General features: G+C 36.8%; 1 protein-coding gene across 1 annotated transcript in view; it reads left to right on the top strand.

Annotated features, from left to right (window-relative positions):
* The first annotated feature begins 1,444 nt into the window (after window positions 1-1,444).
* The window catches only part of LOC140162165 (uncharacterized), a 40,630-nt gene continuing 19,337 nt past the window's right edge, over window positions 1,445-22,737 (top strand). The window contains exons 1-2 of the mRNA XM_072185436.1: window positions 1,445-1,577; window positions 22,595-22,680. Coding sequence (XP_072041537.1) covers window positions 1,576-1,577; window positions 22,595-22,680 — 88 coding nt within the window. The 5' untranslated portion in view covers window positions 1,445-1,575. The remainder of the gene's footprint in view (window positions 1,578-22,594; window positions 22,681-22,737) is intronic.

The following is a 22,737-nucleotide window of genomic DNA, read 5'->3' as shown; positions in this document are numbered from 1 at the left end:
CATAATTCATTCAGAAATTGCCGTTAGAAATGTGTTTCTTAATCAACAATGCCTGCCAACACCTGATTGGAGTGAGTAACAACCTTGAAATTGGTATCAAAAGATGCGCTGTGACAATCTGCATAATGTCCAATAGCCGTGAAAACTTCATTTCGTTCCGTTCCGTTCCGTTCCGTTCCGCTGAATATAATAAGCTACGAATATCAATGATACAAATGCGAAATATACTGATACACTCAATGATCAAATAATGAAATTAGTTTTGAGCTTGTAGTTTGCGACTTCGATTTTTTAGGACAAATTTAAACTTTCTATTTCATGAATATGAATAACACAAGTGCGAGATACTCTGGGAAAACCTATTCGCTACTTGCACGGTTCCGCCATTATGCACTATGTGCGGGGAGAGCCTCGAACTGGCAGCATACATGAATGGGAATTGAACTAGTCATAACGTTCTGTGTAAGGTTACATAATTCTTCCTTTCATGTATGCTGCCAGTTCGAGGCTCTCCCCGCACATAGTGCATAATGGCGGAACCGTGCAAGTAGCGAATAGGGCCTATAAGAGAGTGGAAAACATAAAAAGTGCCGAATCTGAAAAAGCTAATTCTAATGTGCATGATGTATGACGGTAGTATATGTAGACCCGTTCCGACAAAACCAGGAACAAGTCGCATTTTTTTGACATTTCATGATTTGAATAAAAATGTAAGCACGGGACAAGCTTCAAAATGATACCAAAATTATATACATAGCATCAATACTTTTCAAGATATGGATAATTTTGTAAATAACACCTTGATATTTTTAGCAAATTGCTAGTCTGAGTAAAGTGCTAATTAGTTTCCTGCCTTACACAGGATTGAATAGGGATTATCATAGTTCAACTGTCAATTATTGATTAAATAAACCTTTTTTTTAATAAGTACTTTCAAGGATTTGAAAGTTCACTCAGTCCCAAGGTCAAATACCATGAAATTAAGAATTCCAAAATTTGATTTTTTTATGGGAATGTCATCTTTAAAGGCCTGTAACTCAAAAACATGCCTGGCGACTTGTTCCGGGTTTTGTTGGAGCTGGTCACATGTGTTGAAAAGTTCAAAAAGTGTCGTTTTTGAAATTGTGTAATAATTGACGAAGTAGTATATTCAGATTGTTGAAAACATCAAAAAGTCGATTTGAGTGAGCAAATTGTACTTTGTTAAATAGTATTAGTTAGAGTAAAAGTGTGGAATTTGAAAGAGATTTTGAAAGAGAAAATTGAAATTCGTCGAACTATCGTTAAGATGGGTTTTTCGCAAGCATGCAAATGAGGTCATTCTTTGTTGTACAGTTGTAGAAGGAATAAAGTGCTTATTTCATGCATGACAATATGATGACAATAATACCCCTTATTTGCATAATTTTATGACAAACCTATCAAACCGTAGCGGCTTTGGGCTTTATCTTGGTCAACCCTGGCCTGGCCTGGCAAGTCTCCCGCAGTAGCCAACTCAACATCGAACCAGCAACACCAAAGACTCAGAGAGCGAGAGCAAGCGAATTATTTTTAAATTCGAAGAATTTCCAGCCAATGTGAGTTGAAAATGCTTTTAATTATTTTGTTCCTTAATTACTTCACTTTAAAATTTAAATCTTAAAACATATATTTTCTAATGTATTTTGCTGTTGTTATTTTTGTATTTGTTTGTAAAACGCAATGTTCATATTTTTGATATAGCGCTATATTAAGGTTGGTCTGAACCATGGCATGTTTTAAAAATGCCGAATTCCAGTTTTCTTGAATTCTATATTCATTAGTCTGTGTACTTAAAGTTTGAACTGAACAATTGTAGGTTTTTAATTTTTGTCACCAAATTTCTATCATTTTTGAATAAAAATAATATAAGGCAGGTTGTTGGGGCTTTATACTCGAGAACTCTAGCCTCGAATTTGCACACGATAGTGACGCATTCGATGCTAGAGTGCTTTGCTATGGTTTTTCGGTCTGACAGCGGTGCAATTTTTCACACCGGAGGTTATTTATTCTGTTAATGTTGAAATTTGGATTAAAGTTATTTCGATGTCAGAGTCAACTGTATCTTTTGAGCACGATTTGCGTATTTTGGACAGTCTAAAATTTTGCTGATAAAAAAGGGTGATTTTAGCAACATTTTTGATGCAATCGCCTGTCGTGATCGGCTGTATTTACTTGAACTTCCATTGCTTTACACGGTGTTATGCTTCAGCGAATCCGACTAGATTTTGAATGCAATGGTCTCTAGCCTAGAATGTGAAGCTATCGGTGAGTAAATTCTTGGCTAGAGTTCTCAAGCAAGTTGGGGCTTGACTGGGTTACCGATATTTATTAATTAATTTGCAAGGTGATAAATAACCCGCTTATAAAACCCGCTTATAAAACCCGCTTATATAGCGCTTTCAGTCCAATACCTCAAAGCGCTTTACAAAACAACAAAATATTAAAAAACATCTACAGATCTCCAACATTAGAAACAGAACGAAGCAACCGGAGTCTCGGAGAGCTGGTTGATGAAGATCTGTAGACGACAACAAAACCATCTTAAACTACAACAAAGGTAACGCGAAACGAAAAGTATTTTCTGTTAGTTCGCCAATCTTCGTTTAATATGTAGCTCTTATGAGATTCGGCAGGTCTATTCAAGTACGTTTCTCTCGTTTATTTTTATATTCATAAACCAAGAATGAATATATTCATGAACCCTTTTCGGGTCGTTATGCACCCGGGGGGGCACATCAAAAATTTTTGGTGGGTATGCTCCCCCGGAATTTTGAGGTGGTGGGTCTTTGGGAGCTGACGGCGTACCGGTAAAAGGGGTCTTTCGGAGCTGCGAACCGGGCTGTGAACAAGTAAAATGGGGTCTTTTGGAGCTGCGAAAAGTCAAAATCAAGGGTCTTTCTTGACTTTTTGGTTGAAAATTGCCTGAAAAAACAAGAAATATGAGGAATGAGCAATTTTTGGGTCTTTTAGAGCTGAAATTATCAAAATCAAGGGTCTTTCGGAGCTTTATTTTGGTCAAATATAGGGGTCTTTCGGAGCTGCGAAACCCAAAAAGGGGGGTCTTTCCGGGGGAGCATACCCGTATGGTCATTTGTGTTGAGTGCCCCCCCCCCCCGGGGTTATGCATAGTCGTGCTAAAAGTCGAGCGATTATGTCAATTAAAAAACATAGTACTTGGATATACCTTCTTTAAAAAATCCTGGTGTTAATATTATAGGCATGAAATTGTGTCTTTTACGGTAAGATTTTTTTTTTTTTTACGCACCTGAACTTTGTCCATGAGCTTTTTCTGGGTTTAAATTTTTAGCGTTTCAAACTCATATTATATTAGTTCGCTAAAGAAAGATTTTTCCCAACTCTACAATGCACATCGTGTGGGTGTGTATATTATAGTTTTGTCAGAATATCCGTTTTGATTTCACCATTTTTCACTTGCAATTGCCAAAATGTCCAACTCACTATAGCACTTCATTTCGATTTCGAATACAACCAACAGAAACAACCTATATTTCTATTGTTGCATGCCAAATCATCCATCCATGGGTATATTCACGTGCTGATTTTGAAACAAAATAGCAGGGGGAACTGAACAATGGTGTAATGAAAACGGAAATTCTGACAAAACTATGATATATAGCCCGGTATGATGATCTTTAGAAAGTTGGGAAAAATCTTTCATAAGCCAACTATATTACTTTGAAAAGGTAACAAGAAATGTCTTTAAAAAAGACGGCGCAGTGAATGAAGAAAAAATGTTGGATTTCACATTCACTGAGAGGACCTTTGGCTTAAAAATGAGCTTTTAGAAACGACACTGTAAAAGGAGAACGATGTTTGTTTCCTTTATTTTATTTTGTCTTAAAAACCCACAATGAGGGCACAAATTAATTTATATGCTGAGTACTTAGTTCATTTCTTGGTATACTTAATAACATATGATGACATGAACATATTCTCAAGTTTGTACTTAACATAAATGAGTTAAAAATTTGTATGCATCTGAGCCTTTAATAAGGCCTAGGAATGATTATAAACATAATACTGTGGTATGGGGTAATAGCAATTCCTCATTGATAGCATGGATAGTGTCTAAGTCTGATGACGAGTCTTCAGGTTCATATTGTGGTTTGGATATACCATTGACTGACATCGGTATGGCCATTGTTTTCAATTTTGCGATGAATAGTTATATCATTTTATGAACCAATTACAGGTAGGCCTATTTCTGGAAAGCATTAAGAACAGAGATTAAACTGACCAAAATTCGAAATCAATATTCAGGGTGTACTAGACGATATACAGTGTGTAAAAATGAACTTTTTAAGGAACATGTGGTTTATTTTTCTTTTCAGGAATATTTTCTCAATCTGAGGACCACAAAATCAAACAGAGCTTGAATTGAAAAAGCCAACCAGAAATATACTTTATTTTGGGTGCGATGTTTGCTTCTATGTATACAGGGTGATCAAAATTTACTTCATTAACAGACCTAATTATTTATTCAAAAGGTTTAATTAGTGCTAATTAGCTGCTTAAACTGCTTTCAGTCATAAATACTCATTCCAAACCAGAGAATACAATATCTCTTTGTCACTTTTAGACTACACTTGCAATTCTGATAATTGACTGTTTTACATAGACCCCTATGAGGGGTGTAAGTATTCATTTTGAAAATATCATTATCATTTCATTTGTTCAAGAAAAATGTCACGCCGTCAGTCTTTTGGGAGTCTCAACTTATAACCGCATGGTCCTTTACACTGCGCCATTAGGCCTATCAATTTAATACCCAGACCGAATAGGCTATTTAGTAATAAATAAAGCAACTTGAAACAAAATGATGGAGAAATTATCACTTTCGTAAAAACAAAATAGTATGGTCCACAACACAGAAGTCCTAAACAAACTGTAGGCCGAAACAACGGCCGAAAATTGCATAAAAATAACTGACATGTACCGCAATATCAAAAACTGCATTTGGTACATTTTACAGGTTCACTTTACCATGCTTCCCGCCATGCTTACAGCACGGTGTGTCAATTGCGGGAAAATCCGTCAAGGTGTCCCGAAGAATAACCATTTACAGTTGAGTCACGGTCACCGGCCATCTCGTTTGCATATCCATATTAAACTACAGCGCCTCTAATGACGTGCATGCACTGTTACTGTGCGACTGAACATGGACTGAACAACCTTTTATTACTTTAGACAGATCAGCACGCTGTGATTGGATGTACTATGTAAATAAGTAAGTTGTTGTTGTAATGGTAACACACCATACTTTGGTAACACGAAACTTCACCCATCCCATCCACATGTAATGACACGTGATACAGTTTTTGAAAGCTAACTCCCCAGGCTAAATCCATATTCCTCCGCCGGCAAAAATATAGCCCATGATAAAATTAATCATAGTTATAATTATTTTCTTCAAATGTGGTTGTCGGGTTCAGTATACCACAATTAATACAACAATAAAACAATTCCCACCAGATAATTACTTGATATGTAGGCCTATACTTTCTCAATCTAAACCTGAGGTATAATATGGTTTCAGATCTAAACCAAAATCAGTACCACTGACGTCATCTCTGTCTACCAACCAAGTTATCAAAATTTGTCTATGGCATATGCAAGGTATTCTACCGGAGCAATATCACACTAGGATAAATTATTACTTGTGCTGTGATAGTTGCCATCTGCGACGTGATTGGAAATTATGCACATTTACAAAAACATAGGCCTACGTTTAAACTGTTAGAATACATCACGCATTTTGACTATAAACTCATCTATACCATTTTACTAGAAATGTACTATCTCCAAGGACGCTACGACCAACTCAACGAACTCATGCATATGCAAACGAGCCCAATCCCTATGCTAAATCAGGGGTGTGAGAGTAGAAATTGACAGGACGCATGCTCAGCTAATGCTTGTAGCTAATATTCCTCATGCAAGGAGCCCAGGTTGAGTGTGTTGTTGAAAATCATTGCATTAAAAAACACTTCTTTCAATGAAATCGCATATAAAATCAATGGATACACAACCAAAATTCTACAAAAGTCAATCTTTATATTAATAAAGCTATCGATGTGTACGAAAAACTTCAGTGGTACAAAATGCCTTTCACATTCGAAAATTTCAGTATAGTAACACCCAGCCAATTCAGAATTAATGCAGCACTGCTGCAAAAAGTTGACACCAAAAAAGCTCACGGGTGAAGTTAAGGCCTGTCAAAATCTAAAATCTTACACTAGAAGACTAATGCCACGCCTAAGTTTTACACCAGAATTTGTTTTTTTAAATACAGTAATATGCATTGTGATTTTCTGCTAATATTGACTGAAAAAATGAAAATTAATTATTGCTTTTCATTAAGTCGAGAAAATTTTAACGTGAAAAGGTGTAGCTCATAATTTTGCCCATTTCAACATCGAATTCAATCGGTTCCAGAGCCAAATTAAATGACTGAGTGAGTCTTGTATAACAATAGCAATCGAGTGACTGGCGTACTAAGTGTTAAGACCAACGGTTTGACTCACTTTTGGTGCCTGCCACGTCAGCAGGAAATATCAGATGAAACTTGTTTACCAATTCGTGAACATTCGTAGTTCCAAGCAAGTTATAAAAATCACAATTCATATTACTTAGAGATTATCTTATTTAAATTGCATATGCCATAATCCTTTCAGAAAATCTCATTATCCGATTCAACAAGACAGTCCATTGCGAGTTGATTTTGACAAAATTGGTAGTCGGAATTGAAAAATGGTGCAGTCAAAACTGAAATTCTGACAAAACTATAGCCCTATATCATGTATAAGTGATGCGATCAAGCAAAATCAGTCGGAACTCGGAAATATTAAATTTTCAGTATGTTGTTACAGGATATTAGTAAATTATTACTTTGAAAAGCAAAAACGTTAACCCTAGAGTTGAAGCCTGTGAAAATCGAAAATCTTACACTAAGCCTAAATTTCACACCTAATTTTAACACCAGGGTTTGAAAAACAGTACCAAGCATTATAGTTTTCTTCTGACATTTACCGAAGAAATGAAAATTACTGCTTTTCATTTGACCGAGAAAATTCATTATGACGTGAAAAGGTGTAACAAAAAATGTTGCTAATTTCAACACCAAATTCGATCGTTTCAAGCGCTAAGTGGGTCTTGTTAAGGGATGGGTATGAACGTTTGGACAGTATTTATTGTGGGACATTAGAGCACATCAGACATATCGAATTGCATTCTGAATATGAAGAATGTCCTTCTGATATCAAATAATTTTGATTTTTTGAAATTCGCAATGTAATACACATTTTATGGCAAATCATTAAAATTGATATTTTTGATATTTAACAGTACTCGAAGTAAACTTTATAAATCTGACGATTTATACTTGAAGTGTATGTAGGTGGGATGAAAAGCCGACGTTCACTTGAAAATGTTGACCTTTCGTATTGAAGATACGGATTTTTTTCCAAAAACACCAAAGAAAAATGTGAAAAATATCAAATTTTAATAATTTGTCATAAAATTTGTATTATATCGTGAATTTCAAAAAATGAAAATTATTTGATATCAGAAAGACATTCTGCGTATTCAGCATGCAATTCGATATGCCTGATGTGCTCGCATGTCCCACAAAAAATATTGTCGAAACGCTTAAAACGCTCATTCCAGATCCCTTAATAGCCATCGACTGACTAGCGTTCTACGTGATTGTGGGGAAATTTCAGATTTCACCGGCTGACCAAAAAAGTGGATTTGTTAAAGCGAAGCGTCTGACGACGTGGGCGGGAAGTTTTAAAGGCCCATTCATAAGGGAACAACCCAAAAGTTCGATGAAGCCCTATAAACGAAAGTCCTTTCGTTAGAAGGCTAACCCCCTCCCCCCTCCCTTCTAACGTAAGTTTTCAAATATCGAAAATTCCAACCCGGATTCATAGGATACAGGACCGTCGCTATGGTGGATGGGGATGTGGAGGAGTGCAACAATGCAATGATATTGATCACGTTTATGGAAGAAACCAATATTCTATTTTATTTTAAAATATTTTCTTCATACCTTTCTGGGCACAAAAAAATTATGACTTGCTGGATCTTCAAATAAAAAAGAATCAAGGTGCGGTACAGCTGATTAAAAATGAACTTACAAATTGCAGGTTGCGAGTACTGCACTCTAGTATATTGATTTGAAATTATTTCGAAGCAACCACTGTAAAATGTCAATATCGTACTTCAGAAAATACTAAAATTTATATATTAAATCCTTAAAAAGATCAACTTTGACCGATGTTATAACTACTTTTTTACAAACGTAATCGGACTTTTTGACCCCTTCCCTCATATGCCTCCCTAACGAAAGGACGTTCGTTTATTATACTTTATAGGGCTTCATCGAACGTTTGGGTTGTTCCCTTAAGGATGAAACTTTTCAGCCATGAAGGTTTATGTTTCCCGGTAATGTTTTTTTCAAATGCTGACGTGGGAGTCAATAATTGGGATAATCAGCTTAATCTAAATCTCCTCTCTTTTCATCTTCTCTGATTGAATGTAGGAATTGCTTGAATCTGTGGGATTATCTCACCTAACAATGACAGATATAAAATCATCAATCTGATCGCTTTCTTTATGTTAAACGTCGTCTTTCATGTAGCATTCTGACACAGATTTAGCATTATTATTATATATTGCAATTGTCATTATAATTTTGTTATCGCTGAGTCGACATTTAATGCCGCATAATAATAGAAGTTGGTAATAAAGAATATCTGAAGGCCAGTTTGCATTACCATGGACTCACTCAAAACGCTACTGACCTGCAGCTGCACTTTTTTATTGTTATGCGTAGTCGTGGTGGAAGCAGTCGTTCGATACTCCATTTTTCAGTAATGTCAGATAAAACCACATCTTTTAAACATAATTCTGGTGTTAAAATTAGAATTGTACGGAAGCATATTAGTGCCAAAAAAAATAGAAATATTATTGCGAATATTCGCAATAATATTGCGAATATTCGCAATGTTATTGCGAATATTCGCAATAATTATTGCGAATATTCGCAATAATTATTGAGTATAAAACTATCGACAGTAGATATTTTCGCTTTCAAACTGATATAATTTCGCCGATTATTTATTTTGGCACATCGTACCATGGAAATAACAGATAGTCTATTTCCATGATCGTACACAGGGGTCGCGCATCCAGGCCCTCCATTAAAAAAAATCCACTTTGCGCGTGTTACGGGTAAAAAACACAGGTTTTTATGCTTTTTCGATCAAATTTTCACTAGTGGCAAATGGTGGTCATAGACCACAAAACTAGCTGGGGCATGTTGGTGTTTTGGAGGTATCTGGCCCCTGCAAAATGTTCCAAAAATGTTCCCCTGGTCATGAAGTTTGTTGTCACCACACCGAGTTTGAGTACCATACTCCTTATAGATGCCCAGAAAATTAAATTATATGATTTGACCCAGATAACCTTTGACCTGACCCCTGAATAGCGTTCCAAAATGTTCCCCTGTTCAGTAAGCATAGGGCCTGCACTTTGGCTCGACATTTGAAAGGGGCGTGAATTCATTTTGGATACGCCCCTATTATAATTAGGTAATACTCGCACACATTTCTATTATGTATATACATGTACCAGATGTAGTAAATCTGTCTGCTTTGTCTGCATTGTGCCGTTCTTAAGCAAATAGTTAAACACGATTTCATCAAACATAACAAAAGCTCTTTTACAGTGTGCAATCATCCCGGGCAATAATTGGGCAATAATAGAGGATGTGCGTGAAATTATTGATTGGCTCCATACAAAGGATTTGAACCGGTGTCCTTCACCGTAATCATGGCGCAATGCAGTGCATTCAATCATGGAAGAAAGAGATGAGAAGGAACCACAACGACTTCAATCGGCCAAGTTTTAATCCGCTTATCTATTGACGCATGAAAAGAAAAGCTATCAATGGTACTTCCTTTCATGTATGATCCATTTACCGCGATCGATGCTTGGCGAAATCATTAATGGAAAAAATTTATAACAAACTCATCCACGAACAAACAAACGCTACCCAGAAGTAAGATTATGGAATTTCACTGATGCTCTGAACATGTATAGTAGCTTTGTTTTGGGATCTACAGTCAAACTGTTTTCTTGATCGTGTTGTGTAGAAAATGTCCTATAAAACATCGAAAAGGTCATCAAATTCGGCCGTTTTTTTGCTGAGTTTCATCTTTAGCAAATAAGGTAAGATTTTGGTGACTTTTTCGATGAAAAATAGATGTAAAATGTTCTTAAATAATGCACAATGTTCCGGTTGAGTCCGGTACATGAAACCTGTTTAATTTAATAGTTTATATGTGTATACTAGTAATCGTAACTAGCTAACTCGTTTCAGTGCCAAAGACTGCCAACTCTGAGAAAAAAGTCATCAAAGTTCGGGAAAATTGGGCAAAATGGAAGAAAAAGATGTAGGCCATCAATGACCGATGATCACGTCACCAGAGAAAATCCTATAGGGTGCTTGCACGGAAGGTCATTAGTTCAAATCATCCTTCAAATACGCTCCAGAAGACATGCAAATACATGGAATACAATACCAATCACCTATTTAACGCGGGGTATTGATCAAAGTAAATCCTCATGAATAACAATGTGAATTAGATGTCGGTAAAGGGAGTGTACAAAGTGAATGCGTTCGTTGTGGTTCCTTCTTATCTCTTTCTTCCATGATTCAATCAAACGTTGTCGTCAACCTATTTGATCGTATGGTGCATTTGTTATGTGTGTGAGACGAGCTGTCGCGGTAGATTGCAATAGCTTGTAATCATGGTTTTGTTGAATGAATTTGAGTACTCCGCCATATTTACAGAATGATACGTCATAATCTAGGTGATTATTTGCATTGGATGTCTTGAATACGCTGGCGAAGTTGTGTAATAATCGGATTAATGCTATAACAGTAGGTGAATACAAGTTTTGAATATATCGCGTTGCAAAGCCCCATTCAGTGATCCCAGCGAAAGTGGGAAAAAAATCAAATTGTTACTTTCATAAATTTTTTAATGAAAAAATTGGCAAAAACCCAAGAAAACGGCAGTATCGACGAAGTTGAAGCCCCATTCAAATACATGTAGCTAATTTATATATACTGTCAGTATATAAATTACAGATTCACGTAAATGCATTATTTTTGTCTTAAATAGGCCTACTCGGCTTTCGGCTGAACCACTAGCAGAAGATACCAAATTGATGTTTTATGACCTTTAAAATTCGTTTGTGGCGAGTGACATGGTCAGTTCAATTCACGCCGAGTGTCCTTGACAGGTTTGACTCTGCTTCAGTGGTCATGAAAGAATTCAAAAGATAACCTCTGCCCCAACAATCCCAAGCAATTATCTGAAACTGCTCTTCGGATGATGTATCATAAGAACTCAGTCGTCAAATGATAATAGTCATATAATGACCAAAAGATTATTACCGACTATATCATTGAAGACTGAGTTCCGCAGTCTAGTACAAAATCTGAATTTTGATGATTTTTACGATCGTCCGGATGAAAAAACCACTGAATGGGCCATTAGTACCCTCCTCTCCTTACCCTGGCAATATGAATAAAAGAAAAATAAAGAAAAAAAATTAAATAAAACAAGAAGAAAAAAGTCAAAGAAAAGAAACAATAAAAGAAAAACAAATATGAAAAGTTCAAACAATATTTGGTTTATAAAATTAATGTGACCGTGATGAGGCTCGAACTCACCACCTTCCGATTTAAAATTCGAAGCGCTCGTGTACCAAATTCTGATGCCTTTCCAAGTGAGCTAGATGCTCCTGAGATACGAAATAAAAATAAAATAATACACTGTATACCTGCTTGTGTCGGTAATTGATTTGCTCTAATTCCATAATGATACAGTGCAACAGAGCAAAAATGCCCAAAATTTAAAAGCTATATAATTTATGAACAATATACACTACACATAAAAGAACTAATACAAGGGAATTTCAACATAAGAATCCAAACAATTAAGTACCAACATGCACAGCTTTGTCCTTATATCACATTTGGGTTTTAACAAAATGTTATCAAACCTCTACTGTGATTGGCAGCTGCACAAGGCATCTCTTTGATAGCTGATAATGGCCATCCATTCAGCAAGTGGCTACTAACTGATCTTGACAGGCTTGAATGAGCACTGTCATCTGCTACAAAACCATCAGACTCTAGGACCTGGTCACTCCATAATGCTACAGAGAGCACAGTACTTTGACAATGGAGTGAAATTATTGATTAGGTGCGGATTTTAAAAGTACAGCTTCTATGCGTGTATAGCACCGGGTCTGATTGGGGGCACAAGCCATTTTTTGGCAATTTTCCTATGGGATTTTTAAAATTTTGCAATCGATTGGGGGTGCGGGCCGTGCCCCCCCCCATGCCCCTATGACTACGTCAATGCCCAGAACAAAATATAAATTTCTGACATGATCGTGCTCTGGGTCTGAACTGTTTCCGTTTGAAATCTTGATGGCAAATTGGACAAAAGAAGCACATGGTTCTACTTGACCTCCTGAAACTTCCGGGCATTCTGGGGAGGGGTCAATCAAGGTCACATGGGGTCAAATTTTCAGAGTGCTCCAACTATGCCAAGTAATATATCAAAATACTCGTATGGTCATGAGGATTCCAAAAATGTATAGTTTGTTATGCGTCAGACCTTTCTACAGTACGACAGCAACTTTGTGACCTCTTTTGTTCGACAGAAAATTTATATACGGGTTGGTGAACACGGGTTACGTAACACAATGTTGAAATTTTAGCCGGCAAACGCTTTTTATCAAAATAGCTCCAGAAATGGAAGACACGGGTCGTATATTGCTCCATTTATGTACTCTGACCACAGATAAGATATTAACATTTGTGTAAAGCAACAAATAACGTGTAAAAGTTGAATTAAATGGGAAAAAAGAAGCTTGAACATGTCCAAAGTAGCTCGGAAAATGAGAAAAATTGCATGTCACGAACACAAAAATGTTCATATCACCCAGCAAGAAAAAGCGCCGGAATCAAAAATGGGTGTCATGTTATAGACAGAGGATGATTTAAGGAAGCCCCATCATGCACTGTAAAAGTGTTATCACTAGAGTTTCAACTGCCACTTTACTTTTCAAATCCCATTGAACTCTGTGCAAAAGATGTTGTTTTAGAATTGCCCGTGTGTCATTATTACTTGGTCGATTTCAGATCTAAAGTGATGTATGCATGAAGGATAATTCACACCTTCTGTAGATAACATAAAATGTGAAATCGACCAACTTTTTGAAGGTGTTTTTATTGTAAATATATTTGAAGAGCTTTGTTTCAAAACCCCTTACATCCACTTGCCCATTTTTGAGAACACATTAAAAATCATCAAAAAAATCACTGATATATGGGGGTTTGCAACAAAAGCAGTTTTTGGCGCGATGCTTGGGTAGGATGAGCATCCCGCCAAAAACTGCTTTTGTTGAAAACACCTTATATCAGTGATTATTTCGATGATTTTTTGATGTGATCTCAAAATTGGGCAAGTGGATGTATTCTAAAGGGGTTTTGAAACAAAGCTCTTCATTTGTCCAAATTCAAATTTAACCATGCACGTGTGTATGCAGTGTGCGGGCAGTGGTGTCATGTTCACTCACACAGCTGTGCTAACCGCAAGACTTGCTGGGAAGTGCTTAAATCATCCTCTGTGTTATAGAATAACTAAAGTTAGCTTGCCTGAAAATTTCATCACTTTAGGTTGGGGTATGCCTATATTTCTAGTCGCATATTGAACATGTTGAAATGTTTATCTTTGTGCGTGACTACTGTCACGCCATATATGGTACGGGCGATGTTTTTCCTGCAAAGAAACTTTCATTGTCAATTGTCCATTGTTGGTTATTTAACTTGAAAATAATACTCCCAACGTTCAAACAATTTTAAAAGTCAGCATAAAGGTTTGTGTTACATTATTTGGACAGTGTTAATTCATTCCAGAAATAGAATACACGAGTGAGCCACTGAGTGGGAATAACATTGCTATTATTGTCACCGAATTAATCATATCTCTGGTATGGCTTAGTGGTAAATACATGTATTTGGAAGTTGGATCTTGGTTCGAACCCCGCAAGCACCTCTCTTTGATTTTCGATTTGATTTTAACTCATATTTTTAAATCCTAGTTTTCATATTTTTATTAAAGCCATAATATACGATTTCGGGCAAATTTGAAGTTTTGTTATTCCAAAATTATAACAATATTTATAATATTAGTAAATAACTGTCAGGAAGGTTTTCACGTTACATTTGAAGCAGAAGTAGCGAGATAAAAATGAAAAGAAAACACTTAATATCTTGACCGCTTAACTGTGGTGTTCTATGGGGGATTAGTCTTAATAAGACATCAAAGTTAGTTGCTCTACTACCTAGAAAACGAACTTGGCTGATTCCAATTAGGTGTAATCCGAGGTGTAAGTTGGACATTGTGTAAAAATTACAAATATGCCAACATATTAGGTTTGAAATTCGTGCATCTCATGATTTAATATGTATGCATAAAAGCTCATAAAATATGTTGCCGATAGGGGAGGTCTAGTCCAATAAAAAAATCGTGAAAATCTGTGTTGACGTTCCTTTATTTGATAGGCCTATATATATTCTTGAACTTTTAAAAATTACTTAAGTTTGACATGCTTTATTTGATTATTTCATATTGAAAGCTACTGAACTAAAATGCATTTTTTGTAAAAAAGATATGAACTCGAATGTAGGATTAGGCTTAAACATGCGTTTCTGTGGCATCCACATCTCTCATACCACATTATTAAAATATTATTTTGTAATATTAATATTGGTATCTCAATTGTAAATTATTTGGCTTTGCATTGTTACTAATTTATTACAAAATGTTTTTTTCTATATCATGCTATTTATAGGCCTATGTATGTGTGTTGAGATGAAAATAAAACTGAACTGAACTGAACTGAAATAAATCATGAAAAAAAGTGGGCCTTCAAGCTGACATTCATTAGGCCTATATTATTAAAGACAAAAGGGAAGGAAAAAAGAAAAGAAAAACGAACTGAAAAATTCCACATAATCGATAAAATAACACGGGAATCGAACTCACAACCTTCCGCACTGCACACCTTCGCTCTGTCCACAAGCCATCGCAACTTGTTCGGGCAAAGGGTATTCTTTTGCTATCTTATTTCTCGTTCAACATGTTCAAGAATCTCACTCAACAACAATCTTTTCAAAACTGCTTGTACTTCAGTTAAATGAGATGATACTACCTTCTTTGACGACTACAATATTTTGTTACACAATAGAGTATTTTGCATTTATAAAATATATAACAATAGACGTTTTTAATTGCTATATTAATCAATATAACATGTATAATAGACAGCGCCGGCTGGGATCCATTTCGTGAAGCATCGTGACACTTGCAACGTGCGCTTACGACACGAGGACTCAAAGAACGCAACTTTTCAACCTACGACTAGGTTATTCCACCGCTCATTTTCGCTGAAATTTTAATACAAGCTGTGGTTAATTAATGTTTATCATAACAGAAAAGCATTAGACCGGCGTTTCCTCAAAGCTGTAGATATAACCATTTTTGTTATCGTGACATGCATTTTCTCACATTTTTTAGGCTACTTCGCGCACCAAAAGCATTCATTTTTTTTCCACAATAATTCAACTTTTACACGTTATTCTTTGCCTTATACTCATGTTTCATATCTTATCTATGGGCTCAATATGGAAATGAAGGGAGAAACGACTCGTGTATTCCATTTTTTTTATGTTTTCTGAAAAACCGTATTTGCCACCTGATTTTCAACATTGCGTTACGTAACAGCAGAGGTCACGCCGGTAAAAATTACCGGAAGTGAGCGAAGTTGCTGTCGTACTGAATAGGGTGCTTGCACGGAAGATCATAAGTTCAAATCATCCTCCAGATACGCTCCAGAAGACATATGCAAATGCATGGAGTACAATATCAATCACCTGTAAACTGGTATAGATCAAAGTAAATCTTTGTACTCCATGCATTAGCATATCTTATGGAGCTTGTCTGGAGGATGATTTGAACTAATGACCATTCGTGCAAGCACTCTATTTGACATAACTTTAGAAATATTTGAATAGGGCAACATGAGTAAATAATAAGAAAACAAACATCACGCCCTCGATGCAACTCGCATGTAATCGAAGGCCATAAGGCTGAGTTCACATAGAAGTATACGGTATACGGTATTCGCTATACGAAATACGCTCATTCGTTCAGGCTGAGTTCATATAGGAGTATACTATGTGAACTCAGCCTGATCGAATGAGCGTATTTCGTATAGCGATAGCGAGTATGTCAGTTTACCCATTTTCTTCGTCTTATCAAATGCTTGTAACTTTACTTCTTGAGGTCACATTGCATTCAATGAGGTGTCATAATGTGCAGAATTAGATAGTGCATCTATTAAAAAATGAATTTGCCCACATATGGTTTAGGTTTTTAAAATTTGGACGGTATACGCTGCACTAAAATCGAACACGCGCGATTCCCACTATACTATACTATACGCAGGTATACGGCCTTTTCGAATAGCTCTTATGTGACCCGGTACTATGAAATTACCTTGCTCGATTTAATCTATACGCGTGCACCTGCAAAACGTGCATCGTATACCCGAATAGTATACTTCTATGCGATCGTAGCCTTATGTGACCCGGTATTATGAAATTGTCTTGCTCGATTGAACTATATACGTGTGCACCTGTAAAACGTGCACCGTATACCCGAATAGTATACTTCTATGTGAACGCAGCCTAAAAGATAACCTGATAACAATAGCTTGACAATAGCTATCTATAATCCGTTTCGAGTCCCTTCATACACAGTCCCTGGTCCAATGCATATACTGTGTGTATTGTTCCCGGGTATTATCAGAGAGTAGTTATTCTTGAGAGGGCACTCACCTCATTTGCATGGCAAAATTACCCGTCTCCTCTGCAGCCAATTTGGTTTCGCCTCATCGAAATCAAGCTGGTCACGGAGGAGACTACTTTCCTTTGTGTTTGTTCATTTGTGTATGGAGAGCTCTTCTTGGAGTCCGTTTGGACTCAGGCTACGCTCTCAGCTAGAGTCCGACGCTGCATTGTACTAGAAACACCTTCTCTGTGAACTCGCTAGAGCAAGGAAAATAAAAACTGGTTTCATTACTATCTGTTTTTGAGCTTTTTTGCAGGTCTGCGACCATGGTGTTACCACAACTGTCTTTGCGTCATTAACATGTGCTGGAGTCTAGCACAGGTCAACCAAAGTCCCGGATTTTAATAAGAAAATAATGATTGACACACACACCAGGAAGTTTCTCATCCAAAAGAATGAGAAAATTTAAATTCTCACCATTTTGGCCGTTTCTCATCAAAATGTCCGTTTTCTCATCCAAAACTTCCTTTAGTGTATTAAGTTAGCTTAGGCCTATTGATCCTAAATTTGCTGGTAGGGTAAAACTCTTTTTAGGGGGGTGTTCAAAAGTTGGCCACACATGCGTATAGGCCTACATTATCATACTTGAGTGCCCCTCCCCGGTGAAATTTGAGACTCATTTGGTCACCGTCCTAAGCGTCCATGCCCACACGAGTCGCCCAGGAGTAGGCCCTACCCGGCATTATTAATTATTAGTGGTTAGCCTCCCTAAATACAGTCGCGTATCATGTTGTCAATTATCGTTACTTGTGTCCATGGATATGACCCCATGTATAAGTAGGCCCCTAGTCTTCATAGAATTCACACAGTCTATGCCGTCATTTACGGATACAAAGAGGATAATAATGTTGAGGGCGCCCACAAAATCTTACACCGTCTTACACAATGTTCCAAGGCAAAGTTCAGTTTAATATTTACTCATCGTAAAAATACAGACGTTTTATTATGTGATGATGTTGTCTGGATGGGTGGACAGTTGTCACACTGTGGAAAAACAACAACCGGGAATCCGCATTCATTTACAAATAGCATTAAATTGGTATCACATAGTGGCCTCCGTGCAGTGGAAAACCTTAATTCTTTCATCAAAAAGAAATGAAAATGACAAAAAAAACCGGATCCACCTGTACGTCTATAAAATGGGCACAGAAATTTGTCTCAAATATGAATGAATTTTAAGAAACATACGGGATATGATGAACCAATGACCTGACGCCATGATAGTTGGATCTATTAGTCGTTTTATATACAATGTATATACCGTGTTGTCATAATACCAATATTTGACATAATATATAACGAGTAATATTTAGTATTGTAAATATGCAGTTCATATGCACAAACGAACACTGATCTTTATGATATTCAGGTTGTTGTACATCTCATATAACATGTCATATAGGAGGTCATATGTGTTGACCTTCTCCTATTGTATTTGTTCATCTGTGTATGGAGAGGATTAGCGCCATTAAAACTCCATCAGTATTTGGGCGTAGTTCAGTGAACTCACCAGATTGCTATTCCAAGTACTTTGATAAAATACAGATTATGTATTAATGGGTCGAGGCGATTGCATTGAAAAACTAATAAATTATTCATAACAGTTACGTAATCAATCGATAGTGCGGACACTTTTCATTTACAAACCACCAAAATTCGTAATCTTTTAGCGTTGGAAAAGAAACCACGTGAATAGAGTGTCATCCCCCTGGTATTATAATAGTCAATGCAGTCAAGCAAACATGTATTACATTTTGAAAAGGCTATAGTGTATCACCAGAGAAGATGTAATAAAGAGGAGGTTGATCAAGCTATCCTCAAACAAAATATGTGTGAGACCGTTACACTCAAAGTAAATGATGAATCACCCTATTTAGCTGCTTAACAATAGAATACCACAATAGGGTTTGAACCCAGGATGGGTGTGATACACAAGTTGCAGCTAACTGCTTTTAGGGATAGGTCAGTGTGTGCATGTCATCATGCTATACACAGCATGCATGCAGACCCTGTCATCTAGTCAGATTTCAGATAAAATATGACTGAAGTTCTATGGCAAATTATAATTTTTGCTACTTGTTGCCACTTTCAGACTCTATTATTTAAGATAAAGAATGTTATCAATTATCAGAATATCTTTATTAGGTTGGCAGGAAATGACAGGAAAATATATAAAATAATAAAATAGAAATGATCAACAATCATCACCTCTCTAAAAAAATCCTAAAAATTTCTTCTTTAGAAATTTATATATTTACAAAAACGGTGGATTTGGGGGAAATTTTACAGCACTCGATTTCTTTCTTGTATTACCCACATGTGGTATCCCATCCAAGCAGCAGGTCCTTAACACACACGTTTCATACTTTTTAACAAATTCATTATAGAAACATGGGAAATATTTTCAATTCTGAAGTGAAAATTGGTCAACCATGGGCGGTCACACACATAACATCATAGGATATTAAAAGTGGATGTCTAACTACTTGAGAATAAAGGACTATGAATAGATGCGACAGGATTACCTACGGGATTATCTCAAGGATATAATTCCGTTGACCCTCCTCTTTATTACATCTTCTCTGGTATCACAGGCATGTATTGAATGGCCAGTCATACAGGAATTAATCAACTTGCAGTGACTGGTTCCTTTGTTACCACATGTCAGTCATCTATTGGTTTTTTGACCATCGTATCACAGTGATGGTCAATCACAGGCGAAGTAATCAAATAGCAGTGACTGTTGCCTTTGTTACCACATGTCAGTCATCTTGTGATTATTAGACCATGTAAACCTGCAAAAAACGAGCCAAAGTGCAGGCCCTATGTTTATTGTCACAGAGTTTGAGCCCTGTAGGCCTACCCCTTCAGATGTTCAGAAAATGCATTTCTAAAATTTGACCTCTGCATGACCTTTGACCTGACCCCTGTAAAATGTTCCCCTGGTCATGAGATGTTGTCACTGTGTTTGAGCCCCACACCCCTTACAGATGTCGAAATAAAGCAATTGTAAGATTTTACCCCCCTTAATGACCTTAGACCCTAAGTGGGTTAGTTTGAAACCCTAAGTGGGTTCTTTTGAAAGTCCTAAACAAGGTATAGCAGTCGTTGATAGGATATGCAGCTTATAGAACACGGATACCTCATGTGGTATACCACTGTTACCCGGGGGTCACACCTTCTTGGCATTTCGAGATAGAGACGCAAAATAGGAATATTTACCAGAGTCTTATGAGGAGTAGCACCCCCGGTGGGGAATTTTTTTTTTTTAATTATATTCTGTACTTTTTATCTTTTTCATTTGACCCCACTGGGGGTCATATCTTCTTGGAATTTCAAGATATGAAAAGGATCCACAATATGAATATTGACCCAGGTCTAACGAAGAGTGTCACCCCCGGTAGGAAAATTACTAATCGGGGTGTCATAGTGTCTTGGATATTAATCACGTTTAAGAAACAATAATTCTATTTTATTTACAGCAACCACTGTAAAATGTCAATATCGTACTTCAGAAAATACTAAAATTGTACAATTATATATTTTAATATACATTATAATTGTAAAATTTTAAAAATCCTATAAAAAGATCAACTTTGACCGATGTTTTAACTACTTTTTTACAAACGTAATCGGACTTTTTGACCCCCTCCCTCCCTAACGAAAGGACTTTCCTTTATAGGGCTTCATCGAACTTTTGGGTTGTTCCCTAACCTCATTAATAAATGCGATGCGTGCGATCCAATTACATTTAGTTATTTGTGAAAACGTGAACGCAAATCGAGGTCATAATATCTCACAATTGACCGCAAAATGCGTAATTGTTCCAATGTCGCACACAATTGACCGGCGTTTGCGTATTGTTGTGCGTCGAAAAAATTGCGCGCGCGCTGGCTGCCGTATAGACCTTTTTCTCACACGTCACCAATCAATCGATATTGGGGTCCAGCATTCGAGTCATTAGCACCCAAACGCAAATACCGCGCCGGCGCGAGCGATCAACTTTGCGCCACGCTAGGCGTCCTGCGCGGAATTGCCAGCTCGCAGTACGCGTTTAGTTCGCCACGGTGTAAAAAGTAAACAAAATTGTGAAACAAAACAAAGATTGAATTTTGAATAGTATCGAGGTTTTTCCGTATCTTTTGTATTTTATGGCATCAAAACAAACTGGAACAAAGGTAACTAGTAAGCAGTTCCCGTTTTAACAACTATTTTATGGAAGCTAAAGTGAAATATGACAAAACAGAGGAGAAAAATACGCAGTATTTGGTGTTTTTACACCGTGGACACGTGAGAAACGCACGTGTTGTTTGTTTACATCTCAGACCCCAATATCGATTAGGTGACGTCATCAGAAAAAGGTCTATTTGGATTGCGCGCCACCATATTTGCACAGATTGTGATATGCACTTTTGTTATTGGTCGTCCTGTTTTAGCCTGATCGATTTTTGGAAAGGGAAGATGTAAAAATTTTGTTATTTTGTAAGGCGAAGAGATTAAAGTGACGGTTATGAATGAGGTTAATAACTTTGCATCGGTATTATTTCGGGCACTGTGAAAAATCTAAACATTTTGCTTTGGACCTCCGAATATCCATCGGGGCAACGCCCCTCGGGATATTCCTCGGTTCCAAAGGCAAAATGTTTAGATTTTTCATAATGCCCTCCAAATAACCGATGCGCAGTTATTAACCTCTAATTCAGTGATCTCAGCGCAAGTTTTAAAAATTAAAATTGTTTATAAATTGCTTAAAAGTGAAGGATAACATTCAGATTGTCATTTGGTATTTTTGAAATGAAAAATTTGGCAAAAAAGACAAAACAAAACAAACCAAATAAAACAGCAGTGTTGACGAAGTTGAAGCTCCATTCAAATACATGTAGCTAATTTATATACTGTCAGTAGGCCTTTGTATTTGTATTAAATACACGGCTTTTGGCTGAATCACTAGTAGTAGGCTATGTTAACACATCTTTGACAATGACAAAGGTACCACAATCTGAATTTTGATAATTTTTACGTTCGTCCTGATAAGCAAATTACTGAATGTGCCTTTAATTGTATAGGCCAACAAGACAAGGTGTTAATTGGTTGAAATCTCTTAGAATAATGATTAGTGGCTGTGCAATTTTTGCCCCCCCCCCTTTTGCACATGCCAAATTGCCCAATTTCCAAACCTCAAATAGGCGATACATGTTGCGAGTGCAGCGAACAGGAAACCTTGCCTATTTTAGCGATTTGTACTGTTTTCCTAAGTCTTTTTAGAGTGTTTTATTTAAATGGCGCCCCATGAATGTGTGCCAAAAATCGCTTGCCCGTTTTGTTCGCCCACCCCCCCCCCCACCCCCGCACACACACACCCCCCACACCTAAAATACTGTGTTGCCTTTACCTGACTGACCCGAAAATGGTAACATCGTGTGTCGGCATATTTTAAGAGCATTATAATTTTCTGTACACATCAAAAACGTGTAGTGTAGGCTAAATGTTTTCTGTGGAATCTATATAGTTTTGAAAATATTAATGCTTTTTTATAATTTCGTTTTCAGGATAAAACAACCTATTAACATCATGAAGATCTTGTCGGCCATATTTATTGGAGTACTTGCATTCGTCGTGGTTGCAGGTTATCAAGGTAAATATAATTTAATGTCCAATCAAAGACGCTAGACTGGACCATATTAATAATGCT

This window comes from Amphiura filiformis, chromosome 10 (assembly GCF_039555335.1).
Source record: "Amphiura filiformis chromosome 10, Afil_fr2py, whole genome shotgun sequence".
NCBI lineage: Eukaryota > Metazoa > Echinodermata > Ophiuroidea > Amphilepidida > Amphiuridae > Amphiura > Amphiura filiformis.
This window is presented reverse-complemented; position numbering and strand designations above follow the sequence as displayed.